This window comes from Suricata suricatta, chromosome 2, assembly GCF_006229205.1.
Source record: "Suricata suricatta isolate VVHF042 chromosome 2, meerkat_22Aug2017_6uvM2_HiC, whole genome shotgun sequence".
NCBI classification, from domain to species: Eukaryota; Metazoa; Chordata; class Mammalia; order Carnivora; family Herpestidae; genus Suricata; species Suricata suricatta.
The window spans coordinates 62421423-62442265 of NC_043701.1; the positions used below are offsets into that span (position 1 = coordinate 62421423).

General features: G+C 46.9%; 1 protein-coding gene across 6 annotated transcripts in view; it reads left to right on the top strand.

Annotated features, from left to right (window-relative positions):
- The window catches only part of ATXN7L1 (ataxin 7 like 1), a 248188-nt gene that overhangs the window by 101277 nt on the left and 126068 nt on the right, over positions 1–20843 (top strand). Inside the window, exon 4 of one of the 6 annotated variants that reach the window (XM_029927454.1) lies at positions 12600–13265. The exons of the other annotated variants lie outside the window; for them this stretch is intronic. Coding sequence (XP_029783314.1) covers positions 12600–12685 — 86 coding nt within the window. The 3' untranslated portion in view covers positions 12686–13265. Of the gene's footprint in view, positions 1–12599; positions 13266–20843 lie in introns of those variants that run through there. 6 annotated transcript variants of the gene reach the window in all.

A 20843-nucleotide genomic window follows, 5' to 3' on the forward strand; every position in this document is an offset into this window, starting at 1 on the left:
TCACGTTCTGTCTGTCTGTCTGTCTGTCTCTCTCTCTCTCTCTCTCAAAAATAAAAACATTAAAACAAAAAAAAAGAATGGCAGCTCCTTCAAAATTCTTATTCTGCTTTCCCAGCTGCCCTGTGAAATCCTTACCACTCGTGACACTCTATAGTTTGGTAGGTGGGGCACCTCTGCCTCAGCTCCTCTTTGAAGGGATGCACTGGTGGTGGTGGTGTTTGCCACAAGGGGCTGGGAGACCAGCCGGAGGCCCAGAGGGGGAGGGGTGCCCCGGAGAACTGCCCCGCTCTGTGACTTGTGTGTGAGCCAGGAAACCATGGGCTGTTCAGCCACCGCAGGTGCCCCAGGCGCAGGCAGAAGAGCCCTGTCCCCTCTCTTTTCTCTCCCACCTTTCTGCCTCCCACCCCCCACTCCCCTGCAGAATGTACAGACCTGTCATTAATTCCATTGGATCAACGTTACCCTGATCCTACACTCCATCCATTTTCCGTTGTTTGGTGTTGTTTCTTTCAAATATTTGTTTCATTAGTCAACCAGCACTGGAATTGTACTGGGTTGGCAGCACAGTCCAGGGGAAGGACCATCTGTCTGGTTTTGGTTTTATTTTGAGGGATTCCTGGGGGAAAGTGCTTTCTCCTCCACAGGATAAATGGACCTGTGTGTTTTTTCCCGTGTGTCTCCTAGGCAGCACTCCCTGATCATTTTTCACAAGTGGTTGGCCCTGTAAAAAGAGCAACCAGAAGGCCCCGTACAAACTGTCACCTGAGGTGATTGATTCCAGAATGCCAGTCATGGTAAGACTCCACGTCAGCGGAATAGCACCCTTGCCCGGGTACCAGTGGCACGTGCAGGCCAGCCAGCAGTGGTGAGCAGAAAGAGATGGGCATATAGTGCATTGAACAGGGCACAGCCTGGGGAAAAGCTGTACCCACTCCTGGTTCATTAGAAACCCATGCCCATCCCTCTTTCTTCCCTCCTGGGGCTCAGGTACCTCACCTTCCCTTTTGGTTTATAATTCAGTTCAAAACACAACATAATGAAGCTATCATGGGTTAGGGAATTTCCTGTTTCTGATGCTAGCCTCTGACAATTGTCATGTAAATTAACCTGGTCCCATAGCACCTAGGCCACATATAAGGGGGGAAAAATCACACAACCACCAAGTGGTAATTTAGGAGTGCGGTTTTCATTTTCAGATACAAAGAGTAGTTGGGGGAGGTCTTACTGTTGTTTTACTTTTTTGATTTCTGGTTTAGTTTATGATGGCCAGAGACTGTTAGCTATAAGTTATCCATTTTACAACTTAATGATAATTCCTTTGTAACTAGTCAGCATGTGACTGTTTTTTTAAATGTGTCCTATGTGATTAGAAAATTTATTTAATCTCTCTTTTGTGTGCAAGATTCCACGTATTTATTATTTTGTTGTTCGGATTTTATATATCCTTATCATTTTTCTCTGTTTGGTCTGTAATTTCTGAGTAGGGGGGTTTAAATCTCGTACGATGGTTTGAAGTGTGTCAGTCTCTCCTGGAACTTGGACAGCTTTGATCTACAGTATTGAGGCTTTGCTGTTGGAGGCATATAGGTTTATGACACATGGCTTTTTCACTGCAGAGTCTTCATCCCATTAACTTTCCCCTTAGATCTTAATTTATCTGATTAACTTTCCTATCCAGTTTTCTTTTGGTCAATATGTATTTACCTTATCTCTCTGGTCTTTTATTTTCAAATTTTCTGTGTCATCTTGTCTTGGACAGCTCTCTTGTAAACAGTATGTAGCTAGCTTTTATAAAAGTCCAATCTGATAGTGTCTTGTAATAGGTTGAGTTTTATCCATTTACATTTATTGTGATTACTTATATATTTGGACTTACTTCTCTCTTTTAATTTGTGTTTCTGATTACCTTGATTTTTATTTGCTTATTCTCTTTTCCTGTCCTTCATTAAATTAGCTAAGTTTTCTTAACCTTCTCCCCATTTTTCATTTGCTAGTTTGACCACAATAGATTTTATTTTATTTCTACATATATCAATATATAAATCTATTTTTTTTAATCTTATTTCGTGATTGCCATTAAGTTTTTAACATGCACATGCACTGAAGAGTAATTTCTTTTCTAATAAAGGCATGGTTATCCAGGATCTCTGTGTCCTCATGCAACACAAACATTTTTGCAACTTTTCTCTTAAATCACCTGGTAATTACACTAAAGAATTGAAATCGTGGCCCACAACATTGCCATGCATTCTCAGCCTGCTGACTCACAGGGGCATTAGAGGTACCCCGATTGATTTTTAAAGCATGAATCTTTTGCTAATTCACTCAGTTTTACACCCTGGGGTAATTTTGGACATCTGTCAAGTTCAGAGTGATACATTCATTTCCAGTTTGTAAAAAATCTATCTCAAAAAAAAATGTTTTTAAGTTGTAGTTTAACTGTTTTTGTACAAATCCGTTAAAATCTCAAAGGAAGGAAAGAAGAGAGAAAGAAAGAAAGAATCTGTCTCTCAAGTTCCTGAAAATGTTCTGAAGTGGGACTGGACAAAAGAGGCCTGAGAACCCTGTGCCCCACTGTGAGGACCTGTTCCTATAAGTCCTGTCTGTCATGTGCAATGATTTGCAGTGAGAGGATGGAGGGGCTCCTCCCTGCTGACACCTGCTTACTTATCCCTTGAGTCTCAAACTTTGATGTGCAAGTGAATGCCCCAAGGGTTTGCGAAATGCTAAATTGCTAAAATGCAGATTCTGGATTCTAGTAGGTCTATATTTCTGACACCCATGCTTCCAGGTGATGCTGGTGCTTTGGGCACACAGACCACATTTGAGTAACAAGTGCTTGGAGAATAAAATTCAGCTAGAAAGATTGGGGCTCCAGCCCTAGGGCAGGGTTCTGTGATACCTCACAGAATGGCAGATAGCAGAAATACTCTCTCTGAAGTGGTTTGGGATTCAGGATCATTGGACTTTGGAAAGTCTTCTTAAGGCCGTTAGGTCTGACGGAGCCCAGAATGAGCCCTCATTCTGCACACTGTGAGTCCCTCTTGCCTCTGTTGGCTCTGTCTGCCTTCTCTGATCTCTCTCTGGAGATCAACTCGGCACATGCTTCAAGTCTCAGCCCTGTCACTGTGTCATCTAGATGTGACTCCATGAGTCAGTGCCCCAAGAAAGAGCCTGCCTGGGGCCAGGGGCAGGTTTCCAGGTGATTTATGTTTAAGACAAGCTTTTAATACACTTTTAAATAGTAACCAGGAAAAAGATTCTTCTTAACGGGTAGCCATTTACAGGACTCAGCTGTTGAAGCTCAAGGGTGGCATTAGGCTTAAGTTTAATCTTCTGTATACCGTAATTTACAGCACCAAGTAAAGCACTGTACGTACAACTATTTCAGTCATTTGCTGTGATAAATAGCTATTGCTCTTGGCGGAACAGAAACACCATCTCTGCTTTCCATTTATGAATATTGAATAGTCTCGGACAGGCTTTTACTGAAAGTTTTTAAAGGGGAAGTCCCCACTGATTGCAACTCCTCACTAGCCCAAAGTATAATTTCCCTGCTTCGCGCACCAGTCAGCCTTCAGTACACGTGTGTCCTGGTGAATACTGCACAGAACACTCCGGACAATTCCAAGTGCACGTCCTCCTGATTTGCACCACATGCCTTGGGTTGTTCAGTAGAAGATTTCACTGGTGGCAGGAAGCCACTGACAAGGCTCAGAGAAATCTCTAAAAGGTGATAATCTGATGCAGGAAAAATAGAAGGGATGTGCTTCTGTTGGATTCCTGACAGCGAAAAGGTGGTATCAGCTTGGAAAATTGCAGTTAATGGGACCAAAAGGGGGGAAAACTGTTAAGACAATAAATCTCTAGGCATCTACTCTTTAGGAAATCTGAGACACACATGCCTTCCACCAGACTTCCCTTTGGATCCCTTATTCGGTTCCCTCTGAGAGGAGGCAAAATGGATATTCAAGTATGACACCTGGTAGAGTGAACAGCTTGTCTTGGGAAGTCCCCTGGGTCCAAGTCGGCTGGTCACCATAGACTCAGGCTTCCAGAAACTACCCCCTGAGCCCCTTTCCTTCCCCCATGGGAATTTTCCGCACTAGGGATTAAAATCCTTAGAGTGGCATTCCTTTTTTTTTTTTAGCTTTATTAATAGTTTATTACCAAGTTGGTTTCCATATAATACCCAGTGCTCTTCCCCACAAGTGCCCCCTCCATGACCATCACTCCCCTTTCCCTTCCCCCCTCCCTCTTCAGCCCTCAGATTGTGCTCAGCATTCAAAAGTCTCTCATGATTTGCCTCACTCCCTCTCCCCAACTCTTTCCCCCACTTTCCCCTTCCCATGGTCCCCTGTTAGCCGAACTAATATTGAAGAAGAAAACCAAAACGGGAGGCATCACAATCCCAAACTTTAGCCTTTACTACACAGCCATCATCATCAAAACAGTATGGTATTGGCGCAAAAACAGACACATAGACCAATGGAAAAAAAATAGAGAGCCCAGAACTGGACCCACAAATGTATGGCCAATTAATCTTTGACAAAGCAGGAAAGAGTATCCAATGGAAAAAAGACTGCCTCTTTAGCAGGTGGTGCTGGGAGAGCTGGACAGCATCATGCGGAATAGAGTGGCATTCCTTGATTTGCCTCACATTTATGAGTACCCACCGTGTGCCCAGCTTTGCATTGAATGGTGAGATAGGACTCAGAGGTGAACATAAGGAGAGAGGGCAAACAAGAAAAATAGCCTCCCCTTGGCCTCCTTTTGAATGTTGTCATATAGACTGCCTTCTGGGGCCACCCCTAAATGCCACTTAGCAGCAGCATCTCTGTAAGATGATTCCTTTGAATACAGAGATTAGAGGTTTCTGTTCTCACTACGGCCTTTGGAGGGTGATCACATGTCTCCAGAGATATCTTCGAATTCTGCAATATCTTGCCATTTACGAAGCACTCACTAGGAGCTTGTTCATTACTGTGATAACAACTGGCTTCCAGATTTGGAAGCTCAGAGGAGTTCAGAGACTTTCCTAAGGTCACCGACTGATAGGGGCAGAGCCGGGATTAGTACTCAGGACTCCTGAACGTGACCTCAGTGCATTCTTCATGAACAGAGACCCCCAGGGGGAAAAGACGCACAGCAGCAGCAAAATAGTGGAGGCAGGTATACCTTTATGCCACTTCCAACCTTTGCCATCTCTAACCCCAGACCTACAGGCGACCAGCACATCATCCGACTTTGTTGCAGTTGCCTCCCATGGGGTCCACTTTCTGTAATAACTCTTTGAAACAGTGTCTTACCAGTTCTGAGTCTGAAGGAATAGTATTCAGTCTGCTATGAGGCTAGGATTCACCCTTTCATTTCCTGGCCAGAAGATTCCATCAGAACAAACTTATGGTCATTTTAGCAGCACCGTAGGCATTTGGTTGTGTCCTGCATGAGAATAAATCCGTTCAGCATTCTGATTAGTGACAACCGGTGCTGAGAGAATTGTGCGGGCCAGAAACTCCAAGTATGTGTTTCCTGCATGTAAACCTACTAATGAGAATGGGGTTTGGCAGAAAGCTGAGCCCTGACGTTCCTGCCACCAGAGCTTAGAGTTCCTTGTTACTATTCCGAGAGCTCGATTATAGGCGCAGATACAATACAATTTGATCTTGATAACATCTCTCATTCCCAGGCCTCAGATAAGCCTGTTAAACAGGAAGATGGGAGGAAGCAATTTGGAGAGAGAATTGTATATAAGTGGTTCAGGAGACCCGGTAATTTAGGACTCCTTTGCAGCCTTACCGTGACCTCCCGCCTCTCTTTGCCCATCTCTGGAATGGTCATGGTGCTTACACTCCATGGTTATTCTTAGAAATGAATAACTTGAAAACGCCTTGGCGTGTGACTTGTGCTATAAATACGCCTCGCTGCCATGTGGAAAAAGGAGTTTTTAGCTGAAACGTAAGATGGGGCGAGGCAGGGAACGTCAGTCACTGGCAGCAGGCGCCTTGCCAGAGCCGGGAGAGGTGTGAGGGAAAGGGGAAGGTGCTTGTCTGAGGAAGGAAAACAGAGACACCATCTCTGAATTGGTCTGGGGCAACATGGTGGAATGTCCAAAACAAACAAGCACAAAATAAACGTTTGAACGTCTGGCCCGAATTTAGAAACGAACAGGCGATTGGAGATGAGCCTGTGTCTCTCCACATCGCAGGCTCTGTGCCCCAGCTCTGGCCCTCCGCTGACTCCTAGAGGGTTGGGCCAGGGGCAGGAGGAAGACAAACCAGTGCCCGTGTGGGGCTCAGCTGCTGTATTTGAAAGAGGACTGGACCAGGGATGCAGCACGGGTGTCAGCCACAAGCCAGACGCTGGAGCCAAGCTGCCTCGGTGGGCCGGTGGCTCTGCTCCCCACCAGCCAGTCCCTCAAGCTCTCCCTGCCTCAGTTTTCTCATCTACAAAATGAGGCTGCTATCAGTCTTAGAGGTGGTCAGGAGGCTAACATGAGTAAACGCGAGTGTAACACTGAGGGTGCGCCGGGTCTCTCTGCGTAAGCATGGTGAGGCCTTCTCCAGCCTTGCGAACTCCAGCGCACCGCAGAGAAGACAGGCAAGCTGGACTGGCTAAGGAGAGTCCCCGCCAGAGGACTGAGTGTGTTGACCATGAATTACACGGCCATTCCCAGAGAGACAGCATCGGCTGGAAAGGAGAAGAAGAGTCGCAGCCAGATGACCGCCAGCTCTTGGCTGGACCACCGGCTGTATCCACAAAAGCAGATCCTCGTGGCCAGTGTCCTAGAACCTTTTGTCTGTTTATCTCACACAAGTCTGTCTTTCCCATCGTCATTTACTGATACTGTATCTCTGCTCTGGAATCCTACAGAATCATTCCCCTGTTATCTGTCTGCCTCAACATGGGAGAGATCCCTCTCATCTGGAATTCCCGTCTAACGCCTGCCGGCCCGCCTCACTGCAGTGTGTGGGCAGGTCTGCTCTCTGCTGCACACGTCTTCAGAGTGACTGGCTTGCAGGCTTTCAGAGCAAGTGTCTTTAAATCCACCGGTGAAAGGAGACAGCAGTCATCTGCTGGCTGGTGTTTGCCGGAATGTGGCCTTACGAGGGGATGAAGTGATGGCTCCTGGCATGAGAACCGGTTCCCCCTGGGCGTACACCCAGCCTGAACAGCTCCTTTAAAACCAGAAGCAGTTTGTCATCTTTTGATTCTCTTCCAGCACTGTCCCTGTCACAGGTAGATAAATGAGGCGGCATATGGGTGTCCAAACGCAGGAACGTCTAATCCCCGCGGTTTCCCGCAGAGCCGTCACTCCACAAGGGTGGAGAGCACAGTGGGGTGGTCCCTGGCTCCGCGATCGTAACCATAAGCAAGTTTTTTCATCGTGTGTTCCATTTCTATGCATAAAATGCTTTCTCAGAATCTCCCAGCTCCCGGTGTGCCATTGATAGGTATGTTTCTCATTTCAGAATCCTGAAATGAATCATACACTTGTGAGCGCACCTTATGTCTCTAGTGCCACAAAATGCCACCTATCAAGTCAGTGCCTTGGCAGAAGCCAACAAGCACCCCTGAATGAGAAATAGATAGGGGTTGGGCTCAGTGTTCTAAAAAGCCTGGACAGAGGGCCAGTGGGAGAGGTGGTTGCATTTCAGTTCACCTCACATTGCGTGCTCTGTATATGGCTTGAAAGATAACCTTCTACGCAGCTCACGTGGACTGTCCACTTCCCTGGTGGTGTGTAGCTAAAGTCACCAAGTTATTTGCAAGGATGCAATATGCAGATGAGGCCTCCTGATGCCCCTTGCATGCCAAAACATGGGTGACCCGTGACACCCGTGTCAATAAAGGATAGTCCTGTGCGGTGGATGAACTCCTCTAGCCAGAGCAGGCCTGGTGGCCATGCCAGGGTCTGAGTGTGTCATTGGTCCTGCCAGACAGCTTTGATGTCTTCTGTGGCCATCAGTCACACCCTTCTCCACCATGGCTGCCGGATTAACTGGGCAGCTACAGTCACAAGAGCCCAGGCTTGGCTGGATCAACTCAAGTTCATCGTTAGCCACAGGGAAATCCTCTGGTCTGATAGTATTGCAATGAGTCATTGACCATCACTGAGGCACCCTGAGAAAGGAACAAATGTGGAGTCTTTTCTCAAAGCTGGATCTATTGAGCATGGAGCAGATTTCTCGCAGGCCCCATAAGGGCTTTATGGCCAACTCCTAATTATCTACAGTACTGAAGGAGAAATCTAGCGTGACCTTTCACATTTAAAAATAAATCCCCCTATTGAAATTTCCCCAGTAGTTTCTTACTAGAAATCTATTAGGGGAGGGTGGTATTTCCTTTTATGTTTTCCCATTTAACCAGTAGTTTAATAAGCAACGAAATGATCTAGGGGGCTGGGAGTACATCACAAGAGGGTAATTGGCGTGAGGTTAAGGAATGGGTCCGGATCCCTTTCTGCCTCTTCCGGCCTCTGTTCTTCCTCTACTGATTGTGTGTGTTTGCTGCATCTACTTTATAAGATCAGGAGAAGATCAAATGTAGAAATATCCCCAAGCCTAGCCAGAGGAAGCACACAAAACATCTTAGCTGTTATGACTTCTTTAGACTTACAAAAGCTCTTACTTCATCAAGAGGATGGGTGCCTGGGTGGCTCAGTCGGTTGGGTGTCTGACTTCAGCTCAGGGCTTGATCTCACAGTCTGTGAGTTCAAGCCCTGCTTCAGGCTCTGCTGATAGCTCAGAGCCTGGTGCCTGCTTTGGATTCTGTGTCCCTTTCTCACACTGCCCCTCCCTCGCTCATGCTCTGTCTTTCAAGGATAAATAAAACATTTTAAAAAATTTTTTAATCAGGAGGATGACATGATAGACTAATATGTTCATAAAAGACAGGTGCGAATCTAAGTGAATATTTAAGGTAATTTTGTATTTCATTCATGGCGAAATCACATCATCTTTTTTTTTTAAGCTTAAAAGGGCGAACCAGCTGTGCATGATATATTAAACACACACATTTACTTACTTTAGAAAAGTTACTATTTTGAGAGTATGATTATTCCTGGAGAGGGGGGGTGGAAGTTTTGGTGTGCCTCTTATCCACTGAAAAGAGTTACATGTAAAGAACGATTTCCATTCCTTGGATTGGTGGCTTAAATTCCTTCTTTCTTTTCAAGTATGGTCATAAAGCAAGAGAAGGAAAGACTGAACTGCATGAGGAAGGAGTTCTTTATCATTCCTCTTCATTGTCCCAGAGTATCTGGCAAATAGGCACTCAGTCAATGTCTTATGAATGAAGGAATCAATAATTTAGGTATTTAATCCTTTAAGTCAGTGATACTCAACCTTTAGCCATGCATCTGAATTGTGCAGGAGGTGTGTTAAAACACAGACTGACGAGCCCCACCCTCAGAGCTTCTGATCTGATGGGTCTGGGGTGGGACCTGAGAATGTGCATTTTCACCAAGCCTGCAGATGATACTGTTGCCCAGGGCTGTTTTTTGAGAACTGCTGCTTAGGTCTGCTGATTTTTCACCTGTTTCAAGATTTCCAAGACATTGACATCTGTAGTTGTCTGAGCTTGTCCTGGGGAACTAAGATTTTCTAAAAATTACCAGGATTTGATCAGATAGCAAATCAACCTGGATTTTTTTTTGTAGTCAAATACTACATTTGGGGGGCTCCTGGGGAGCTTAGTCAGTTGGAGTGTCTGACTTAGCTCAGGTCATGATCTTGTGGTTCTTGAGTCTGAGCACCACGTCAGGCTCTGTGCTCACAGCTCAGAGCCTGGAGTCTGCTTCAGATTCTGTGTCTCCCTCTCTCTCTGCCCTTCCCCTGCCCACTTGCACTGTTTCTCTCTCAATGATAAATAAACATTAAAAGAAAAAAAAAGGAAAAGAAAACTGCATTTTGTTCCTTGTATAATTATGAGAGATGTGAGAATCAGATCGCCACCTTCTTCTTAATTGTGGTCTTTGCTGGCAGGACACACCCAGTCCGGGAGGGGTTGGGGGGGTGGTTCACCTTACAACACTCAAGCCAGTGTGCCTCCATCCATTTTGGGAATCTCTACTTAGTGTCAGAGGCGCTTAACTGCAAAGCTGAACCGAGACATGATCTTTTGCAGAAACTGCAGATGAGCAGGAAGGCTACAAGGAGATGAGCGTATGATACAAAAGGGAACAAGTTCCTTGTGAAGTCTTTTCATGCTGGCTGTCGGCCTGACTGAAGTCATTAGGCCCACGGGATACAGAAACACAGAGGGAGTTTCATGGCCTGAGGAAGGCTGCTTTCTGCAAAAAAAAGTCGTGCTAAGTCCAATTGTCACGTTGGATGGCAGGCAAAGAGCTAGAATTCCCAAACCCAGACCACCAAGAAGCTCACCCCACTCTCTGCCACCATGCATCCCCCTCTTTTCAAGAAAGAGTCCTTGAGACTATGAGGACCCTCAGTAGAGTCCAGAGACAGGCCAATAGAGGGTACCCCAGGGATACCAGACTGCCTGAACAGAGAGAAGATATCAAAATGGAACCTGAGAAGGTAGTTGAAGGGAAAGAGGGGACCAAGACCTTCTGAAGTAGCGAGAGTGCATAAGTAACCTATTGCTCTGTAACAAATGACCCCAACATCCGGCAGCTTAAAACAACAAGTACTTCTCGTCTTGTACAGTTTCCATAGTTTCCATGGGTCACAGACCTGGAGTGGTTTAGCCGGGTGGTTCTGGCTCAGGGACTCTCGTGAGGTTGGGGTCCAGCTGTCATCTGTGAGCTGCTGTCATCTGAAGGCTTGACTGGGGCCAAAGGGCCCTCTTCCAAGATGGCGCCCTCACCTGGCCATAGGCCTCTCCACAGGGCTGCTCACAACATAACAATTAACTTTCCCCAGAGCCAACAACCTGAGAGAGAGAAGAAACCAGAATGCTGAAACAGGTCCCTCAGGCTGGCCCCCACTCAAGGGGAAGGCAATGAGGCATCACCTGTTGAAGGAGGTGTGCCGCCACACAGCAAGCCCCTTTCATCCTCCTCTTGCCAGGCCCAGAAAAGTACAGAATAATTGATACAGAGGGGGCTGTGGCAGATTTGCCCGATCGCGCTGAGGAGAGGTGGTTGTGTGTCCCTGCTAGCTGGTCAGTCGGCGCGGGTCCCGAGAGAGGGAGAGAGGGAGTGAGGGCAGGGCAGGGCAGGGGGCACAGAGAGTGGAGGCCAGGCAAGCGTTTCTGATCAAGCCGCTCTCTATTGAGAGACCACGCATGTCTTATAAAGGGTAGAAGGCGGGCAGTTGACGTGAGTTAGTTGCTAAGAAACAAGGGCGAGGACTGCAGCGTCAGCATGCCCCCCAAGAGGCTAACAAGGCAGGCTTGGGAGGTAAACAAGAAGGCCTCAGCTAAAGGTGATAACGCAGCTCAGCTGTGCGGGTGGCTGATCTTGCAGGTCAAGGCACGTGCCTTTTCTTCTGGCAGCTCTTCTGGCAGCTCCCGACAGTTGTGGACAGGAAGGGGCACAGGAAGCTCTGTGGGCTTTGAGCCCACTATCCTGTAGGAGCTGTGCAGGCTACTTCTCTCTTCAGGCCAGGGGCTACCTTGCCTACAAGGGACTGAAGTCGCCTGTGAGTCCCAAGGCTCAGGTTTGGTTCCAGAGAAGAGGAAGAATCTCTGCAATGGAGAAGGAGCCGTCAACAGCACCGGCATCTTTCAGGTCATCTGGCTGCCCAGGTCCTGCCTAGGCAAAGAAGGGCAATTCCAGGCAGACGCAGCATCCTGCAGTAAAGGGGAGCTTCTGGGCTGTGCCTTCCAGGAAAGAGATTTGGGGTAGTGAGGGATGTTAGGAAGCAGGAGAGGGGAGCCCCACTCTTTTTTTTAATTAAATTGACCCCATTTGGGATGATGGCTCGTACCGCTTAGGCACAGCAGCAGTCGACCCTTTGTGGCTTTGGCTCCCGGGTCACACACAGAGACCTTCCCTTGGGGGCGCATATTTATGTTGGCACCCAGGCTGCGTGAGTGGATCCTGTTTAGCAGTCTTCTTTTACAAATGCAGAACCATTGGTGGTCATATTGTACTGTGTCTGTCCTTATCTCTCCTATCATCCCCAGGGAATAAGCTAATCAAACTTGCTGATGATTTTACACCAAGAAGGAGATAGCTAATAACTTGGATGACAAGTATTAGAATACAATGTGATGTGGATAAATTGGGTCCGTGTATTAAGGGCTATAAAATGAGATTCCATCAAGGCATGAATAATGGTGCCTGTGGAAAGGATTAATCAAATGCCCCATTAAAAGGTATGGGAATTCTGGTCAGACAGCCCCGGTTTAATTACACTCCGGCCCCCCACCACCCCGCCCTCGCACTTGGTTCCCTCTGAAGCTGCTTTCTGCTAAGAGAAATGTGGGAAAGAGTTTAGAGGAAATTACAGAAAAATTGGGACATACGTTTTGATAGAACAAGATCATGAAGACAGATTTAAGCAACCAGTGTTTAATTTAGAGAGAAGAGATAAGGCAATTGGCATGAGTAATCATTTACAAACGTAATTTCCAAAGGAGCCCTGTTGATACCATTCAGCAAATGCCAACAAAGCATTTACTTTCCAAAGGGAGAAAGCAAGACAACAAGACAAATGAAGGCATCTCCAGAAATGGACCAGAGAGCGCCCAAGCCATTGAGAAGAATCAGGTGTGAGAATGGACAGTGCAGAATGTAGACACAACATCTGAAAGATCTTGGAGGACTGGCATTGCTGGAGAAGGCTTCCTGGGAGAGGAGACTCCAGCAGAGCCCTGCAGTGAGGACGAGCTCACATGTACTGCAAATTCGTGAGCACACCCTGGTGACAGGGTGTAGAGAGAAAACGGGCTTGAGCAGAGCAAGGGGCATCTGTGGGATTCTTCTCTCCATTTCCACCACCATCACCACCCTGGTCCAAGCTGTCATCACATCTCACTCGGACAAGTACAAAACTGTTTCAGCTGTTTTCTCTGCTTCCACTTTTGCCCCTCTACAGTCCATTCTGCACACAAAAGTCAGAATCAAAAAGCAAAGTTAATCATATCATTGTCTTGACTTGTGGTTTCCCATTGCTTTTAAGCTCAAAGTAAATGATTATCACAGCCATAAAGTTTTGCATGATCTGAACTACATCCAATGCCAGGCCCCCTTTCACTCTATATGCCAATCAAGCTGACCTTCAGAGTCTCAGCACATTGGGGTCTGCTACCACAGGGCCCTTGCACATGCTTTTCCTCTTCTGTATGATTTTTTTTTCCCCATCATCCTGAAGCCAACTCTGACTCATTCTTCAGGATGTTCTATCAAACAGTGCAGTAATCTTAATGATTACTTCCTCCTGGAAGAGTTCTTTGGTTTTCATAACTAAGTCAGCACTCTCTTATACCTCAAAAACAAATGTTCCTTGTGTGACCATATGATTAATATTTATCTCCCCCACCAGGTGACATACTGTGAGAGGGAAGGAACCCAGTCTTTACATCCCCCAGAGCCTAGCACAGTCTCAATAAATATGTATCTACTGGATCATGACATTTAATTAGGAGCAGTGTGACTAGTGGAGAAATTACGCTTGACCAGTAGGTAGGAGAGTGCCATTGTGAATTCTTACTGGGATGAAAAACAGAATTCATGTTCAGACTCTGCCACCTGCTGGTTGTGTTGTTGTTAATAAAGCACAGGTCCTCTCACGGCCTGTCTCCTCATCTCTAACGTGGGGGTACCAACAGCCACCTCACATAGTTGTGATGAAAAATTAATGAAATAATACATATAAGCATTTTTTAACTGTAAAAGCATGTATAAACATACTTTGTCATTTTTTCCAGTGCTTGTCATAACTATTAGATGGATGGTTGGTTGGATGGATGGATGGAGGGATGGATGGATGAATGGATGGATGGATGGACGGATGGATGGACAAATGGATGGGTGGGTGGAAGGATGGATGGACAGACAGATGGATGGATGGACAGACGGATGGATGGATGGACAGACGGATAGAGGGACAGTTAGGGAGCCACTGTGAGAGCCAGGAGGGGAACCAGGCACATGAACAGCATGATGAAAGCCAAAAGAGGATGAAATTTCAAGAAGTAGGAAGAGGCTTATTGATGGACCACAACATCACATAGAGCAGAACAGGCAGGAGAATGAGGGGGGGAAATCTTTTCACCTTGGGCGGAAGGATGTCACCGGTGACCTCAAGACAGGTCCTCCTCAGCCTTTTCACGTTGCCTGTGCTTTTAATGACATGCCTTAATTGTAACTTAATCCCATTACTGGTTTTTATCTTTTTGGGAGAAAATCAAATTGATTTGCACATGCAACAAAATTGGTGAGATTGCTCCAGCTGCTGCCAGCAGGTGCTGACAAGTAAAGAAGTGAATGTCAGAGCATAAGAAAATACACTATACATTTATTTTAATAAGGCCTAGTAAACCTTAGTTATTTATTAAATTGCCATGGATAATTAGGTCTCCATTTTCCAGGGCTGTTTCGTTTTTAACTCCCTGTGTTCCAGTAGGAGGAACAGGGCTGGATGTGTGGGCAGGAACCTGTGGTGTGAGATCAGTCCAAGGGCAGTTTCACTGCTATGAGCTTTTTAGGGTCTCTGATTACATCTCACTTGCTACCACAACCAACTACACAGGGTAAGTCATCCTAACACACATGCACACACGCACACACACATGCACACATACTAGCTAAGCACATGGTTCTTTGGAGTGGCTACTCCTCCAACATGGCGGCTTAGCCTCCCTCTGCCAGGCCCTGATCCAGCCAGCCTGTGTGAGGGCCCTGGGAGCGAGCAGTCCAGGCTAAACCTGAGTCCCACGATATCATTTCAGGGCAGACTCCCAATGAGTAAGAAACATAATAAGGGATGCCTGACTGGCTTTGTCAGAAGAGCATGTGACCCTTGATCTCAAGGGTTCCAGCCCCATTGGGTGTAGAGATTACTAAAGAAAGTCATGAGGAGTACATGGAAGTCCAATAGCTATTTCCATATTCCTCTTCATCCCCCACCCCCACCCCATGCTCCCAACCTGGCTGACAAAACTAGATCCTCGTAAGGTAAAAAGCTAAGAACAAACTAGAAGAAAGGGCCACCAATCATTTCATTTCTATGGAGTATTTGGTGGTGGGGAACATGGGTCTGTGAAGTAGGGAGGTGTTATTCAAGAAGACTCTAAAATGGCTCAGGGAGGGTTTGAAGATCCCTGCTCTAGTGCCTCTTCAGCATGATGGTTCAAGAGCGTGTTGCCCATCTAAAGACAGATCCATGCATGTCTCTGCCTCTTCCCCACATGTCCCAGAACTTTCTTTGATTCAAATGTAAAAGTAGTTTCCTGTGAACTGATGCACACCGTTTACCAAGAAGGAATGCCCAGGCCCTGGTCTGTGTATAAATGGCACCGTCCCTGGAAGTCCCATTACGTTCCAGCCTGGGAAGTGTGGGAGGTACGAAGCAAAGACCTCACACCCGCTTTCAGTTGTAGACCCTCGTGGGGAAGCTAAGTGGTCAGTGGGGGAGGGGGGCTGGCTACAGGCAGGGCAGGGCCCTCTCCCACAGCTGCATGGCAGGGGCAACAGAGCTAGACCCTGTGACCACTGCTCTGTCCTCCCTCTGGCCCACCAAAGGAGTAAACCCCAAAGCTCTTGCATCCTTCTGATGTCCAAAAACACGAGGGCAAAATCTCCCACTTCAGACAGAAGAGTGTGGTACTTTAGACCTGGGCCCAGAGATGGGCTCACATCTCAGCTCTGCCTTGCCTGGTTCCTGCCCTCTCCCAGCTGAAATCTCCTGCGTGGAAAATGTAGAAAATGCTTCCTCAGAGAGGCAGTGGAAAATTAAATGCCATGATGCACATAACACGCTTAGACTGAGCCCGGCCCAGCATGAGAAGTGAGCTAACAGAAGCATGGAAGCCATGGTAAATTTAACACCCTTTCCAGGTTGGGGTCTGCCTTTGGACATCACCCTTGGGCCCTTCAGGACGGTCAGATGCTAGGTGGCTCTTCAAGGCCGAAGCTGGAAAACGTAGGAAGAGAGGATTCCATGGTAGAGTTTAGGGTAGAGGAAAGGGGGCAAGAACAAGGCTCGAGGAAGAACTGTGTGGAGTTCCTAGTGCGCCCGAGACGGGCCCAGAGGAGCAGCGGGGAAGGCGAGGACTTAGACTGGAGCCCCTGCAGGACGGGGTCACAGAGCCCAGGCAGGAAGCAGTTCCGGGAAGTGTCAGATCTTTCAGAAAGGCAGCCTAGGACAGGAACTAAGAATAAGAAAAAAGCTTCTGAATCATATTTGCCTTTTCAGTGAAAGTGATTTCAAATTAGTTTGGTTTTAGAATTTTTAACACACCATTGTCATCATTGTACCCTAAAGCGTTGTAAAAACTTACCAAATTGGAACTCACTTACTATCTACACTCTAAGAGCAGCAACCCAATCTTGCAAGCAGATTTTTAAAATCCTAGGGTGCCCGAGTGGCTCAGTAAGGTAAGCCTGTGACTCTTGATTTTGGCTCAGGTCATGACCTCACATTTTGTGAGATCCAGCCCCACGTTGAGCTCTGTGCTAACAGTGCCTGCTTGGGGTTCGTTCTCTCTCTCTCTCTCTCCCTTCCCCTGTTTACATATGTGCTCTCTCTTACACTCTCTTTCTCTCTCTCTCTCTCTCAAAAAAAAAACTTAAAAAAAGATAAGAAAAACTCATGAGCCCAGGAAAGAAATTATTCTGTCTGTCCAGTGTGCATTAAGTTCTCCTGATTCTCCCCACTCCTTCCCATTCCTGCCTTCTCCCTACTGTTACCAGGGAGGGGGACACACCATCCTGATTTCCTTCACAAATAAAACCCCTGGGAGAACCAAGGAAAGAAATATAGACATGGAATCAGAATGTGATCAGTCCAAGCCTCTGCTTAATTTGTGTTCCCCTCTGACGTCTCTCAGGGCCCTTCCGTGGCTCTAGACAACTGTGATAAAGTTCTCAAAGTAGGGTCAGGAGCCTAGTGAGTTTGAAGGGTGCCTTGAGTTTTGAATTTTTTCTTGTATCCATCAGTTTGGGGGCTTTTTCTTTCTGTGCAAATCAAAACAGACCCCACATGTATTTAATTTTTTTTTTTAATTTTTTAACATCTACTTATTTTTGGAAGAGAGAGAGACAGGGCATGAGCGGGGCGCAGAGAGAGAGAGAGAGGGAGACACAGAACCCGAAGCAGGCTCCAGGCTCAGGGCTGTCAGCACAGAGCCTGATATGGGGCTCAAACTCACGAACCATGAGATCATGACCTGAGCTGAAGCTGGTCGCTTAACCGACTCAGCCACCCAGGCGCCTTTAATTTTAAGTGTTAAAAAGCCTCTCATCTCCTAGTACAACATTGCTGATTTCTTTTGTCCATTTTGTGGTGCCATAGCCCTGGAGTATGCAATTTAAGGTCCTGGACTTACTGGGGACATCTAGAGGTCACTATTAAGTGCATGTGCTCTTTATTAAGTCAATATTTAATAAAGCCTCTGAAAATGCTAATGATTATGTTTGTGGGATGGTCTGCTGAGATTAAAGAAAGGTAAAACTTTCTAAGTGTAACTTTTCTTGCTCCAAACCATAAGTAAATGGCCAGCTCTAATCTTCCCCTCACCTATCATTTATATTTATTTCATTCGGGGAGTCTGGTTAGTGGTCTACATTCCTTTGGGTTTTGCTATATCCAGGCTCCTATTATACAATCGTCTTTGATAAAACTTAACAGTATACAACCCCAGGCCTTGGAGCCTAGTGCGATGCCAAACCCCATTCCAAATGTGTTTCCTACAAAAGCAAACTATCTTGAAAGGAATTAAAGAGAAGAACTCCCCAGTCACTTCCAATTGCAGGGGAAAAATGTCATAAACCACTAGTTCCACAGACAGCTCCCCCAGATCACATTCTCTTCCTGTCTCATTCCACTACTGTGGGAAAGTATGATGGGGGTGCCCTCCTTAAGAACATGGCTTGAATACAGGGTTTTTCTCAAGCAGGTGATTACTTGGATTAAGAATGAGTGCATTTGGGGCACCTGGGTGGTCTAGTCAGTTGAGCGTCCAACTTCGGCTCAGATCATGATCTCTTGGTTCGTGGGTTCGAGCCCTGTGTTGGACTCTCTGCTGACAGCCCTGCACCTGGAGCCTGCTTCAGATTCTGTGTCTCCCTCTCTCTGTCCCTACCCTGCTTAAGCTCTGTCTCTCTCTCTCTCTCTCTCTCTCTCTCTCTCTCTCTCTCTCTCTCTCTCTCAAAAATAAATAAACATTATAAAAATTTAAGAATGAGTCCACATGGACGTGTTGGCATGCACCAAGGCAAAATCCAGAACTGCAGGTCAGGTGGCCTGAGTCTTCAACAGATAATTTGTAAGGAAAAGGCAGAGATGGAGAAGCTTAAAGGAAGCTTACAAGACATCTAAAACATGGGCAAGACTAGCCTCCAGTGGCTAAGGATGTTGGGTGATAGAGCCATGAGTAAGCACAAGGAGCTGAAGACAGGAAGTTAGGAGTGTGGTTGCTTTTGAAGGCCCCCGGGGGGTGGGCAGTGTGACAAATGCGCGAAGGGACTTATGGGGTAGCCGGCAAAGTCCTCTTCCTTTACCTGGCATCATTCCCAGTGCAGCCCATTTGTTTTGTGTGGTTTTGAGTGTCTCTTTTACAACAGAAGCTTCTATTTTAATGAGTCCACTTGGGGTTCATATTACCTATAGTCTTGCTGGAATTCGGGCTTTTGCAGGGGGCAGGGTTGTCTTATCACAAAATGCGTCTTCGTTTTGTCGCTGGGAGGAAAATCGTAGATCCTGCTGGAAATTCCCAGTGGGGCTGTCTGGCAGCTTGGTCAGCAGTGAGTCTGGGGTGGAGCTTTTCTGGGTTCTGGCTACTGAAATCTTAAGCTCTTCCTTTTTTCCCTGCTTTTTGTTTATGTAGCTAATTACCTAGTTAATTGCTGTTAGGAATGGAATAAGCACCTGCGAACCCACCTTCCCTAAACAAAAGCCAACAGCATCTGCTCCTGCCCTTCCTCCTCCCTGATCTTTGGAAACCTTCAGAGGCCACAAAGGGTAGCCTGGGAGAACTCACCCCTGCCATAAGTCCCTACTTTCTCCCCTCATTGTCCCTGGAAATGCCAGTCTGAAGTGACCACCGTTGTGTGTGTACATTTTAGGTGATTTTGGGGTGACCTCTGACCTCTCTCCCTTTAGCAAGGGCATCGTCCTTTACCTGAAGGCTTTCACTCCTATTAAATGTAGCTCCACCAGAGCACTGAGCCCCTTTGCATGAATAAATTTGGTGAGAGCTAGTTTCAACAAGGGGTAAAGTTGTGAAGAATAGGATCCTTGAAACCTGAGGGGGGGCACAGTAAGGAAGACCCAAAAGGGGGTTGGTTGGGGGGAATTTACCTTTTCTTCCTTTTCTTCTTCTTATTGGACCTTGCCCCAGCATGTTGATATTTTTCAGCTAACTCTAGGATCCCACTAAAACACAACATTAAAAAGTTTGCCTCTGTCCCTGGGGCTACATGAAGCTAGTTCTCCAACTCTCTCTTGGTGCATAAGTCTGAGTCCAAACCTGTTTGGGAAAGAAGGGCAGGGACCTCATCTAGTTGTGCTCACCATTCAGGTCTCAACCCCTGGCGGCACAATGCTTGGCACTTGTAGGGTTCAGTAAACAAGATGGAAAATGTGCGAATAAACACAGGACCAAGCCAGCAGCCAGCTTGTAGCAGGAAAGAGCTCGCAGAGATCTCCCAAGAGGAGCAGTGAGAGAGAGACTGCTGTCACTCTGCAGGCTTTCAGGGTCACCTGTCCCCTCACCTCCACCACTGGGCATTTCCTCAACAGCAGGTTCAGGTAGGATCAGCCACTTCTGTGCCTCCCTGTCCTCAGCGAGGGAGTGGGCCAGTGCCTGGTTCCTGAGAAGTGCCAGCCCTCGCCACATTGTCTCCCACTTGGACAGCACTGCTGGGGCCACGGGAGCATTTCCCCACACTTTGTCTAACCTGCACTGCACAGTAACCCATGAAGTAGGTAACTCCCACTTTATAGAGGAGGAAACTGAGGCTGAAGAGGACTCAAGTCACTTTTGAAGGGCAGAGCTGCAACTAGAACCTGGAACTTTGAAATTTTTTTTAACGTTTATTTATTTTTGAGAGAGACGGAGCGTGAGGCAGGGAGGGGCGGAGAGAGAGGGAAACAGAATCATGACCTGAGCCAAAGTCAGACACTTAAACGACTGAGCCAACCAGGTGCCCCTAGAACCCGGAACATTGGATCCCTGGATCCAGTATCCGTCTGCCACCCTGTCTTAGACACTGAGATCCAAATAAAGGGGCATCAAGAGCCAGCCTCGCCCTCAAGAAGCTTAAAACCGAGTCTGAGCACAGGAAACACCCCTACACAGTAAACACTGCCACTGAACGTGCTGGAGCACTGCCTGATCCTTCCCCGGGTTTACTTCACAGAGATGCAGGAAAAGATGCCTAATGTTGTTTCTCAGAAAGTTGCTCTCTGTATACTTATTTTACACAGTATGGGACGGGGTGGCTTAGCAGTCTTTTTTTTTTAACTTTTTCTTTTGTTTATTTATTTTTAAGACAGAGACAGAGCACAAGTGGGGAGAGGTAGAGAGAGAGGGAGACATAGAATCGGAAGCATCGCTTCAGGCTCTGAGCCATCAGCACAGAGCCCGAAGCAGGGCTCAAACCCACAAACCGTGAGGTCATGACCCGAGCCACCCAGGCGCCCCAGCAATCTTCAGCTGTCTGCTGTAGTGGGAGGACAAGGGGAGCAGAAGTAACAGTAGCCCAAAGG